The sequence below is a fragment of the Apium graveolens genome, unplaced genomic scaffold (assembly GCF_009905375.1).
Source record: "Apium graveolens cultivar Ventura unplaced genomic scaffold, ASM990537v1 ctg3496, whole genome shotgun sequence".
NCBI classification, from domain to species: domain Eukaryota; kingdom Viridiplantae; phylum Streptophyta; class Magnoliopsida; order Apiales; family Apiaceae; genus Apium; species Apium graveolens.
The window spans coordinates 30,217-42,212 of NW_027418120.1; the positions used below are offsets into that span (position 1 = coordinate 30,217).

Consider the following 11,996-nt stretch of genomic DNA (forward strand, 5'->3'; position numbering starts at 1 on the left):
CGAGAAATACTTGGGTGTAACACTACGCACTAGTTCTAGTTTCAATATTACAATCTTACAAGCCAATTATCAATGAATTACTATGAACTAATATAACTAAGTTAGGCCAAGACATGGTGACATATATTTATCAAATATTGTATACCAAGCTTCCTCGTATGACATGGCCACCTCTGGCAAAACTTAGACTAAGTAACAATATTTAGATATCGCAAAGTACACATACCATCATTAGTACCTAACATTTAAATAATTACATAGTACCATGATTTAAGAGAGAGCATTACCATGCATGTACATAAACAATTGAAGTAGCTAATATAAAAAAATATATTTTAAAATAAACTCCACATGCCAATTAATTAAAATAATATATACATGATGCGCACATAAGATCAAAACAGAGCATGGGTTCATAGGTCCTCTGTTGATTTAGCAAACGAACTTATAATAACAAACATATACCATAACAAATAAAAACTTAATATAAAATTATAAATATATATAAATGAACCCTCTCAAACTCAGTGGTAGTATTAATCCCCTAACACCATACATACTAAGTGATTGAATAGTTTAACACAAAGACAACATAAAATAAGTCATGTAGTGTACCGCACATATGTATTATAATGAAAAATTTAATACTAGAGTTGTATACATGGTATAAGCATTAACACAAGCAAGAGCAAGCTATGCAATCATATGAATATTAAATTAGATTTATATTCATGTCGGAAAAACGATAATAGGAATACCTTTATCTTTTGTGTAAGTAAGTATGACACTACCTCTCGTCTCCTGATCTGCTCACCCGTATTTCTTCTCTCTGCCCTGTTAATATTTTTTACGCGGCTCTCCTCCATCTCTCTGATTTATCTGATTTCATGGTTTAGGGTTTGAATTATGGAACGTACATGTGATACTATATATATATATCGAATATAATCACAGACAGCCAAATTCTAATAGGACTCCAAAACTCAATTTCATTTATAAACCTTTTCTAAATAAGAAATATAATATAATTTATTCTAATTATAATTTTTTAATTCAAATTTAATTACTATTATTATGATTATTATTATTATTAAAATTCACATATATTACATATATACCCCCTTAAAAGGATTCCGTCCCCAGAATCAAGCGAAACTAAATACTCATACCTGAATCGAATAAATGCGGATAATCCTTATGAATAGATTCTTTAAAGTCCCATGTAGCCTCTCTCAGAATGATTTTTCCACAAAACCTTCACAAACGGAATGATGTTTTTGCTCAAAACTCGCTCCTCTCGAGCTAAGATAGCCTCAGCTTCTTCCTCACAGGAAAGGTCCTCTCTAATCTTATGCAATGGATACTGAACTACTTGTAATGGATGATATTTATAGCCCCTAAAAACAGACACATCAAACACACATTATGCATATGAGGTAGTTGTGGCGGCAATACAACTCTATAAGACACTTCCCCCACTTTCTCCATAACATCAAAAGGTCCAACATACCTTGGACTAAGCTTCCCCTTTATACCAAAGCGCTTCACACCCTTACAAGGCGATACCTTCAAGAACACATAATCATCTGACTTAAATCCACCAAACTTTTGATGTTGATCAGCATAACTCTTTTGACGAGGTTGAGCTTCCTTCAAACTTTCTTTAACTTTCTCCACCTTCTCATTAGTAATTCTAACCAACTCCGGCCCTTCAATTACTCTTTCACCAATCTCATCCTAACAAGATGGTGCCCTACACCTCCTACCATACAAAGCCTTTAATGGTGGCATACCAATACTCGCGTGCCAACTGTTATTATAAGCAAACTCAACAAGATAAAAATACTTATCCCGGTCACCTGTCCACTCTAAAGCACATTCCCTCAACATATCTTCCAACGTCCGGATCTTCCTTTTTGACTGTCCATCGGTCTGCGGATGATAAGTTGTACTAAAATTAAGCCTCTTACCCCAAGCCTGTTGGAATCCCTTCCAAAAATGCGATATAAATCTCGTATCCATATCAGAAACCAACCTGGATAATATATATATATATATATAAACATACATTTGACCCCCTATAACTATCATCGATCTCATGTTATGGTATGAAATAAGAATAAAAAACATAACAATTATTATAACCCAACTTAAATTCTCAACACAACTCTGATAATAAGCATACTACAACCAAACATCTAGTTAAGTTTTACAACTAGTTCAGTTTTAACACACACTACTACATAATTTACACTTGGCTCATATCGCCTCGTCCGACTCGTATCTATAAATAAAAGATTACTTATCTAAACCTTATTGTCAAACTATACGATAACAAATAACTCAAAAAACAAATAAAGATGACAATTAGGACTCAACTATGCACATAAATCACATAGCACATAAGTCAAATCATCACACAGGTTCGTAAAATATTGTTAAAATCGAAATGAGATCAATATTCGTATTTTTATAAAATGTGTAATCCCTATTTCAAAATAATTTGGATCTAAAATAAAAAAAATATCAAAAGCTGACTCGTTTCCGAAAAATTGAGATTTAATTTTTTTTTGTCGGAAATAGATCATTTTTTTATTTTTAGAAACATTCATTTCATTTAAAACGAATAAACAGTTCAATTAATATTTAATTAAAGAGTATAATCAAATTAATTTTCAAAATAATTAATTATTAATCATGTTTTTAAATAATTATTTAAGAAAAATCAGAATTTAAAATATTTTTTCATAATTTTTGGAAATTAATTAATGGTAAATCAAATTATTATTTAAAGAACATGATTAATCACTAAAAAATTTAATCGATTAAACTGAATAAATAAATGAATAAATTCTGGATTTTGGAAAATAATTTAAAATAAATCAAATTTATTTATGAAATAAATCAATTTATTAATTAATCAATTTATTTAAATAAATAAAAAGATTTTAAAATTTGTTTATAAAATAAAACTCAGAATCATGTTTTTAAGAAAATAATTGTATATTTTCGGATCAAAACCGTGTCAAAACCCGGGTTAGAATTCGGGTTAACGGGTCACCGGACCATGAAGAACACGTGGAAATTAATGGAATTTTCGGCGAGCTTTTCATTATCCGACGAGCTCGATTGCTACCCCAACCATCACGGGTTCGACCGATTTTTTCTCCGATTTCGTTCACCAACAATGCCGCAACACCGATTCAGCCTCAACGAGAACTACCAACCTCAACCACGTCATTTCTGGTGAAACAACAGAATGAAGCCAGCGACCTTTACTGAGTTCTGGCGATGTCAACCCAAAATAGACACAAAACTTCAATTAAACTATATCAACCGATCCATACAATTGATACACAATCTAAAATCCGGTTTAAATCAACCAAAACACAATAACCATGTCGGAAAAACCAAGGACCGCAAAAGCGGCTCCGGTTTCCCGTGGCCTCAAATCGGAAAATAAACATAATACATATTCAGTAAACAGTATGGGGGAAACGTATCACCGATCAACATTTTTTAACAGTTGGAGTTGGAAGGTAGTATAATTTGGGGATTTTTCCTCTTTTCACATGTTCTGATTGAAGAATAAAATTAAAAGAATTTGAAGAAAAAATAAAAGAATTCAAAGACACGATTGTTAATTAATATATCCCCGTCTCAATTCACAATTATTATTTAAAAAAGTGTATCTTTATATGTGTATTAAATAGATTAGTAAAATATATATTTTTTATAAAATATCATGGTTCTAAATTTTTAATCTATTTCACAAATCATAATTTTTTTATCAAAGAAAATTATATTATCAAATGTATCTTTTATATTTTAATATAAATAAATGTAATTTGTACTGTTATTGAAAAAATGATGAAAATTTAAAATACAGATTACATAATATGATTTACCAAATTAAATTTTTAAAAAAGTGTATTAAAAAATATTTAATTTTTATATTTGATTGTTAAAATATGTTGTAGTTTAAAATAATAATAAAAATTTTATTGTTAAACAATTTTTAATTATATAATTCCATTTTATCATATTTACGAATTCATAATTATATTAGAGTTTCAATTTAAATCTTACGAAATTGAAAATTCATGTTATATATCCGCAACCGCCACAGTACAAATTATATAAAGTAATAAGGTAAATAAATGATAATGATTGTTTTCATTAGAATAAAATTAGAATAAATAAAGTATAAATAAATTAGAATGAATTACTATGTATTTATTAGTATAAAATACTAAAGTAGCTTGTTATTTATGCAAAGCTAGGGTTATTTTTATCTTATTTTTTTTAAAATTATTTATATTAGATTTTTTACTATTTTTTATGATATTAGTTTAAAACTCGGGACTTTAGAATTTGTTAGTAGAATTGACATGAACACTAACTAAAAAAGAATTTAGTTGGGAATATAATAAAGTATAATGCTAAATAAAAATATAAAAGCAAAGAACAAAACAATCTTTCATGTCTGAAAGCTAAGCTACTTCATATGGTAATTGGCGTTCCAACTATCTCTCTGTCTCTAATTTCAATTCTTTAAAATAAAGTGTATAAATATTCAACTAACTATTCTTTTTTTTGCGGAATTCAAGTAAATATCTTTAAAGTTAAATAAAATACTAATTTAGCACACTTACATATTATGTGTATGATAAAAAGCACATGTGACAATATGGTGTAGTGGTAAAAGGTTGTAGAGTTGAATGAAATAACTTGAGTTTGATTCCCGGTTACATCTTTTATATAGATATTAAAAACATGGGTAATTTAGTCTTTTCAATGAGACTTTTTAATCTCATGAAATTATACTCTTGTTCTCCTATTATATATAGACGAGAAATAATATTTTTTAGAAGGTTTGATGGTGAAACTGATAGTTACTACCTGCAAAAGCTGAAAACAGCTTTTTCGAAAAGTATGGGAGGACATGCTTTTGCTAATAGCAGCTTTTAGACCAAAATCGCTTTTCCAGACAGCAGCTTTTAGAATTTACCAAATAATTTTCTGACAGATTTTCAGCAAAAAGCTGTTGTAACTGTATGCAACAACAAACAGAGCTTTAGTGAGACTCTGGTTAAAAGCAATAACTTAGAGAAAGTTAGTAAGAAATAACGGGGAGATCTGCCCAAAATACCCACCGGCGGGAAAAGTGTCCAAAATACCCACTGAATAGGCATTACCATCATGCGTATTCAAATTTTTTAAAAAAATACAAAGAATACGCATGTGAGACATACGTATTCACTTAGAGAATATACATGTATCACATGCGTATTCTTTGTATTTTTAAAAAAAATTGAATACGCATCTGTAACATGCGTATTCAATGGGTATTTTGGCAACTTTTCCCGCATGTGGGTATTTTGGGCACTTGAAGCTGGAAAGTGGTGTATTTTGGGTATTCTTTCTTTTGCTATCAACGTACAAGGTCATGGAGGAGGTGTTGATTGGAAGGTGGAGATATACCGGGTACTATGGCATTCCTGATAGTGCTACATGGGTTGAATCTTAGAATATGCTTCGTGATCTATCAGTAGCCTCAACGTTACCGTGGTGTATAATAGGAGACTTTAATGATATTATTTTGATGGATGAGAAAAGCGGGGGGCAAAGGCAACCTAGAAGATTGATGAAGGGATTTTCAGAGGCAATAATGGATTGTGGCTTGCACGACTTGGGTTTTTCTGGAGACAAAATTAAAAAAATTGAAAAATGAGAATGGGGATTGGAAGGAAACGGATGCTGAAATTCAAGAGGTTATCACGGTTTATTTCAATAATATGTTATGCAGTACAAGTACAGGAATAAGTCTTCCGGCAAGAATCGAACTTCTAGTTGTTTCAGAAGTGCAGAGCCAATTGCTTGTCATGCCTATAGTGAAGGAGGAAGTTAAACGTGTTGTGTTTACTATGCACTCAGATAAATCGCCTGTGATCGATGGATTAAATCCGAGATTTTATCGAGCTTCTTGGGAGATAGTAGGGGAAGATGTGACTAAGTTTTGTAGAACATTTTTCGAAACTGGAGAGCTACGAGCTGAACTGAATCGCACTCTAGTATGTCTAATTCCCAAAGTGAATCAGCCAAAGAAAGTGGCTGATCATAGGCCTATCTCGTTGTGCAATGTGTTGATGCGAATTTTGTTTAAGGTAATGGGGAACAGGTTAAATCCAACGCTAAATGCTCTTAATTCTGAAAAGCAAAGTGCATTTATTGAAGGTCGTTTGCTAACTGATAATGCTTTGATAGCATACGAGATCAACCATTACATTCATAGGAAAACACAAGGGAAGGTTGGAGTAGCTGGATTGAAGGTGGACATCTCTAAAGTATATGACCGATTGGAGTGGTCATTCATTGAAATGATGCTTGAAAGGTTTGCGTTTCCTGCTATTTGAATAAAAAGAGTAATGCAATGTATTGAAACAATTTCCTACAGTTTTCTAAGAAATGGTGAAATTTTTGGGGAGGTTGTACCTCAACGAGGAGTACGGCAAGAAGATCCAATCTCTCCGTATCTGTATATCCTTTGTGTAGAAGGTTTGAGTGTAATGATTCGAAAGCATGAAGAATGTGGTCTGTTGCATGGGTGTAGATTGCAAATAATGCACCAGTTATCTCTCATTTACTCTTTGAAGATGACTGCTACTTCTTTCTTAAAGAAACAAAGTAAGAAGCACACATATTAAAGAGTGTGTTACAGAGGTATGAAGCATTGCCGTCAGATTATAAATTATAATAAATCTGAGATTGTATTCAGTCCTAATACATCTGACGAGGATCGGGTGGAGGTATGTGATAGTTTGGAAGTGAGGCAAGTCTAAAAGCCTAACAAGTACCTTGGTATGCCTATGCGTGTTGGCAGAAATAAAACAGAGGTCTTTGGATTTTTTATTGGTCGAGTGCAGCAAAGACTGAAGGGTCGGTACAACAATGAATTGTCACGCTCTAGGAAGGTAACTCTACTGTCCTCTTCAGCTCAAACACTACCAAGTTTCTGGACGAGCTTATTTTTAATTCCACATACCATGTGTGAGGAGAATGAAAGAAAAATGAATGCATTCTTATGGGGGAATGGGGTAAATAGTAAGGGAGTGAAGTGGATGTCATAGTGTAAACTGTTTATGCCTAAGAATTGTGGTGAGTTTGGACTTAGGGAGTTAAGAAAGTTTAGTTTATCTATATTAGCTAATTAGGGATGGCGATTACTTAAGGGATCTAACCCATTAGTTTCTGCAGTAATGAAGCCGAAAGATTATCCTAATTCGAGTTTCTTAGATGCTGAAGTAGGAACAAATCCAAGTTACATTTGGAGAAGTATATTGGCGTCTATAGAGGTGTTCAAGGCAGGGGCTCGGAAAAGAATAGGGAATGGAAGAGATATATGTGTTTGGGGTGTTCCTTGGCTATCGGAGGTGAATAATGGATATGTAATGACTCCAATGCATGTGCAGCTACACGATAACACAATATATAGCTTAATGCAGGATGACGAGCGTTGATGGGATTATAATGTCATTAATGACATTTTCCAAAGTCGAGATGTTAAGCTAATTAAGCAAATCCCGTTGCCGATGAAGGATACCACAGATTAATGATTTTGGATATTAGAGGAGAAAGGGGAGTTTACAGTAAAGAATGGGTATTGATGGATGTGTGAAGATGCGTTTAAGCTGTATTGGACTAAGCTATGGCCGTTAAAATTACCATGAAAGGTTTTCAATTTCTTATGGCGAGTTCGTAAGTCATGTCTGCCTACAGCTCACGCACTGGCAACGAAGCAGGTTAACATCAGTATACTGTGTCCCTGGTGTCGTTCTGAAACTGAAACAGATACTCATGTCTTGTTTACATGTGAGTTTGCAAAAACAGTATGGTCTATGGCAGGAATGTCTTCGATGGTGCAACATTCGCCTCACGACTTAGCTTTTATGGTGATTCGAAGGATATTTGACGAGTGTTTAAGAGAGCAATGTGTGCAGATGGGAATGCTGTGTTGGGGTCTGTGGAACAGAAGAAATAAATGGGTCTAGGATAGGGCAAATGGATCTGCCTTTGGAGTTATGGCTGCAGCTAACAACATGCTGAGAGATTGGAGAGAAGCTCAGCTATCGACTACAAATGGTTGACAGGAAGTTGAAGCAAGAAAGTGGGAGAAACCGAGTGCAGGATGGATTAAAGTTAACGTAGACGCTGTAGTGTTCCAGGACATGAGTAATTGCTGCGGTGCGGTTATCAGAGATGCACATGGAATGTTCATGAGAGCTATGTGTAAGAAGATAGAGAGGGTTTGGAGACCAAAAGAAGCAGAAGCTATTGCGCTAAAGGAAGCACTGTCTTGGATCATTGAGATATAGTATGAAATGTGTGTGTTTGAAACTGATTCAAAGACAGTATAGTGCAGGCATGTAAGAGTGCTCCAGATGAATCATTTTTCGGAACCATAGTCGATGATTGTGTCCATTTATCAAAGCATGTAAATCAAGTGCTAATTTAGTTTGTGTTTAAATCTGCGAATACGGTGTCACATGAGTTAGCTAGAGCTGCCTATTATATGTCAGATAAAGGAGAGTGGTATGCCACTCCTCCTCCTGATTTTATTTCCCATGTTTTAGATCTTGATATTTGAATGCAAGTACCAGTTACTCACACAAAAAAAAAGCTACTTCAGATGGTTACAAGTTATAAGGGACCTTGATGAGTTCGTTATAACCAATTGATTTTACAACCACCAAATAAAAGGTTCAATGTGCACTTTAATAAGAGTTTTGAAATAAGCCAGAAGAACTACAGCTCTGCTGCACAAGATACACCAGTCACCCCTGCCACTAGGCTCGCTACTACATCCACTGGATCTGTGCAGAATTGGATGCTCTAGGGATCTGCAACAACTCTTGTGAAATCCTCAACTCTTCTGTAGGATCATCAACTATGTCTTTCATTTTAAGTTCAATCCGTTTAAGCGAAGGGGAAGATGCAAGCAAAAGTTTAAGAAACTGAAACTCGGCACGGGAACCAATCAAGTCGTATATTTTAAGGGTTTCAAGACGAATCATGTGGTCCGACAACGTCGCAAGGTCCAATAAGTCCATACCATCACTGCTCTGTACTCCATGATCCTATATACGATGTTAATATAGAAGCTATCCAGTTAGTTCTTAATGAATATCTATGCATTCAAGATTCTTGTTACTATCAGAAATATTGTAGATAACATATAGTATCTTCTAATAATAAGTTGTAACTTGTCCATATAAAATAAGATACAGTAGTGAATAATAAAACCCAATCTCTAAAACTGACAAATTGTCCTGACCAGCCACGAAATAGATTGATAATATAATTATGACTCCATGCGACCATTTATACAACTTTGTAAGAGATGAGCAGAGAAACTTTCAAATATAATGTGAATTCTTAAAGAGACATGAGTTCATATTAAATCCTGTTATAGAATGAAGAGAAGAAATAAATATTATTCAAAAGAGCAAAGAAAACTTTTGAGTGAAAGGGAGTAAAAATTATAGTTTAAAGTGACTATCACTTATACAGAGGTTGTGTAAGGTCATCTTTATTGTAGTTAAAAAGATTATGCATAAAATCTAAAGGAGGAAAGTATTATGTATTTATGAGAAACGGATCTCACACTAGAGTAGGAGCGACCATACAATCAAGGGGAAAATATGATTCCAAATTTAGATTGTGTAGAACTTACTGCATGATGCAGAGTGTAGACGGTACATAAACAAAGGGGTAGATACTCACATTTGGATTAAAAACAGACACTCACCACAATATTAATTTCTATGTGTTGTAAAGGATCTATGAAGGTCTTTCAAGTGAGAAACGACTCTTAAATTTTTACACCAAAAAACTTCACTCATGGGTACCAGTACTGTTCTATAAAGGAGATTGAGCAGCGGCCTAGGCCTAGGCCTAAGCCAATGCTTAAGCGGAATCGGACCATAAAGTGTATCGATTTTGTACTAGGCACACAATTAAGCATTTTCCAAGATTAAACAGCCTATTTAGGCGGATAATCGGTCATTGAGTGTATTACATGATCAAAGAGATGTAGAGCTGCTGATTTTTTGGTTTCAAAAGATTAATATTATTTAATATATAACAATAATAAGAATCAAAATTAAATTGCTTTTTTTTGTTATGAACATTTATGTTTAGATTCTTTTCACTTCACTATAATCTAAATTTTAATTTTACTTATTACATTTTATTAAAAATTCAAATATATATTGCTATACCACTTAAAATTAAGTGTACCCTTAACCTCTAGAAAGTCCTTCCGCTGCTCGCAGCTGCTTAGTGCTTTTTAAGAACACCGATAGATACTTCTCAAGAAGTTGAAGATTTTGGGTACTAATAAATTGTTAATGTCAATTGCACAACCTTATATGTCAACTCAAACCTGAGAACATAATTGGAAGTGTATTGTTCTCTCTAGTGCATATGAAGATTTGGAACCTCTTTCCATCCCTACCTTTTTCCTTTTAGAGGGTAATTCTTTTGAGTAAGGTCAATTACACAACTTCAAATACTTATTTGCACATTTTTCTAGGAATATCCGCTAGACTAAGCCTTCGAGAGGGGGGCTTTTAGGGTGTTTCATTCTTTTTTCTTCTCTTAGGCCTGTTTTGTGCTATATTTTTTTTAGATTATATGGGTCCTAGTCAGAGTTAGGTTACATGTCCGACACTCAGTGTAATAAAATATACCTTACATTGTAGGTTTAAAGCATTTATTCTTGAATAAAATTCATTCCTTGCTTAATTAAGTTCTTTCCATATAGGAGAGGGAAAAACATATGGGGTATGTTTTGTGAATTATACTTAGTTACAAGTTGAAACACAAAAACATCTACGGTCACATTTATATGCAGCCAATATGGTATATTCAGTATTCTAAAATATCTACTATTTGATAACATAATTTGTCCATTGATAAGAAAAATCTGTTTATTCCAAGTCTATATCTTAGGATTATGATAAGATTGGGAAAAAAAGTTCTCACCAGATCGATGTCAAGAGTGTGCAGATAAGGTGAACTTCTGACCAAACAAAGAACATGTTGAATTTGAATCAAATCATATAATTCAATACGGTGAAGGTACAGATATTTCAAGTTCTCCATAGCTCTCGGAAACTTCTTCAAAATAGCTGCACCTGATTCAAGAATCTACATACAAACACGTATATATCTGAGTATATTGGAAAAAAATAAATTTGTAAGATGTTTAGTTGCAACAACTAATTATATTAGTTAAATAACAATTTTATTACTAGTAGGATATTAAAGATTACCTTGAGGAAGAAGCCATCAAGGAAAAGAGAACTGAGTCTAGGCATATTGCAAAGTAGCTTGTCTAAAGTAATCATTTCCGTACCAGAACTTGGCACTTCATCCATCCCAAGCCTAAGAACTTCCATCTTTTGGGTGCATTCAAACCACTGCCAATCAATATCTTCACTGTCAATGATACTCAAGAAAGTGAGATTGTTTTCACGTTTAAATTGGCGTCCCAAATGTTCAATCCCAGTACAGATTTCCATTTCCAATTCCTTGAGTTGAGTGCCGAATGACATATCAGCATTAATTGTGACATACACAAGTTCAACACTAATCAGGTTACGAAATCCTTCAAATCCAAGGGGTGGATTTAGTATGCAGTTCATGAGGGTCAAATGAGTTAATTGCGAACAAGAAAAGAAATGAGAGGGCACAATGCAGGCATCTTGTGATTCATTAAGAAGCTCCACTTTCCTAACACCACTGTTTGCTATGTTTTTAATCCATGTAACCATATCTTGACTTTGATGAATAGGTAGGTCTCGAGGAATGCAAAGAAGGAAATCCAAAACTGGGCCTCTATGAGCTGAAAATATATCGGTAATGATTCTGGAAACTTCTAATATTTTTACTTTGTTCATCTAACTCGGAAAACTTCTGAGAAACCAATTGCG

The 11,996-nt window shown here is 33.5% G+C and overlaps 2 protein-coding genes across 2 annotated transcripts; both read right to left on the reverse strand.

Moving 5' to 3' along the window:
• Window positions 1-1,210: 1,210 nt before the first annotated feature.
• On the reverse strand, window positions 1,211-2,022 carry LOC141701180 (uncharacterized). The gene is made up of 3 exons (XM_074504842.1): window positions 1,794-2,022; window positions 1,511-1,709; window positions 1,211-1,397 (listed from the first exon to the last, which is right to left on the reverse strand). The coding sequence occupies exons 1-3, from the start codon at window positions 2,020-2,022 to the stop codon at window positions 1,211-1,213; spliced, it is 615 nt and encodes a 204-aa protein (XP_074360943.1).
• A 6,550-nt stretch (window positions 2,023-8,572) lies between these two features.
• LOC141701181 (F-box/FBD/LRR-repeat protein At1g13570-like) lies at window positions 8,573-11,944 on the reverse strand. The gene is made up of 3 exons (XM_074504843.1): window positions 11,337-11,944; window positions 11,047-11,211; window positions 8,573-9,137 (listed from the first exon to the last, which is right to left on the reverse strand). Exons 1-3 carry the CDS (start codon window positions 11,835-11,837, stop codon window positions 8,859-8,861), a joined length of 945 nt encoding a protein of 314 aa, XP_074360944.1. The 5' UTR covers window positions 11,838-11,944; the 3' UTR covers window positions 8,573-8,858.
• Window positions 11,945-11,996: the final 52 nt, after the last annotated feature.

Coding starts and splice junctions, on each gene's coding strand:
- LOC141701180 (XM_074504842.1), bottom strand. CDS start 2,022: ATGGATACGAGATTTATATCGCATTTTTGGAAGGGATTCCAACAGGCT. Junction 1,710..1,793: donor CAGTTGGCACGCGAGTATTG/GTATGCCACCAT, acceptor GAGTAATTGAAG/GGCCGGAGTTGGTTAGAATT. Junction 1,398..1,510: donor AAGGGGAAGCTTAGTCCAAG/GTATGTTGGACC, acceptor GTCTGTTTTTAG/GGGCTATAAATATCATCCAT.
- LOC141701181 (XM_074504843.1), bottom strand. CDS start 11,837: ATGGTTACATGGATTAAAAACATAGCAAACAGTGGTGTTAGGAAAGTG. Junction 11,212..11,336: donor TTGATGGCTTCTTCCTCAAG/GTAATCTTTAAT, acceptor GTTTGTATGTAG/ATTCTTGAATCAGGTGCAGC. Junction 9,138..11,046: donor ACACTCTTGACATCGATCTG/GTGAGAACTTTT, acceptor CATCGTATATAG/GATCATGGAGTACAGAGCAG.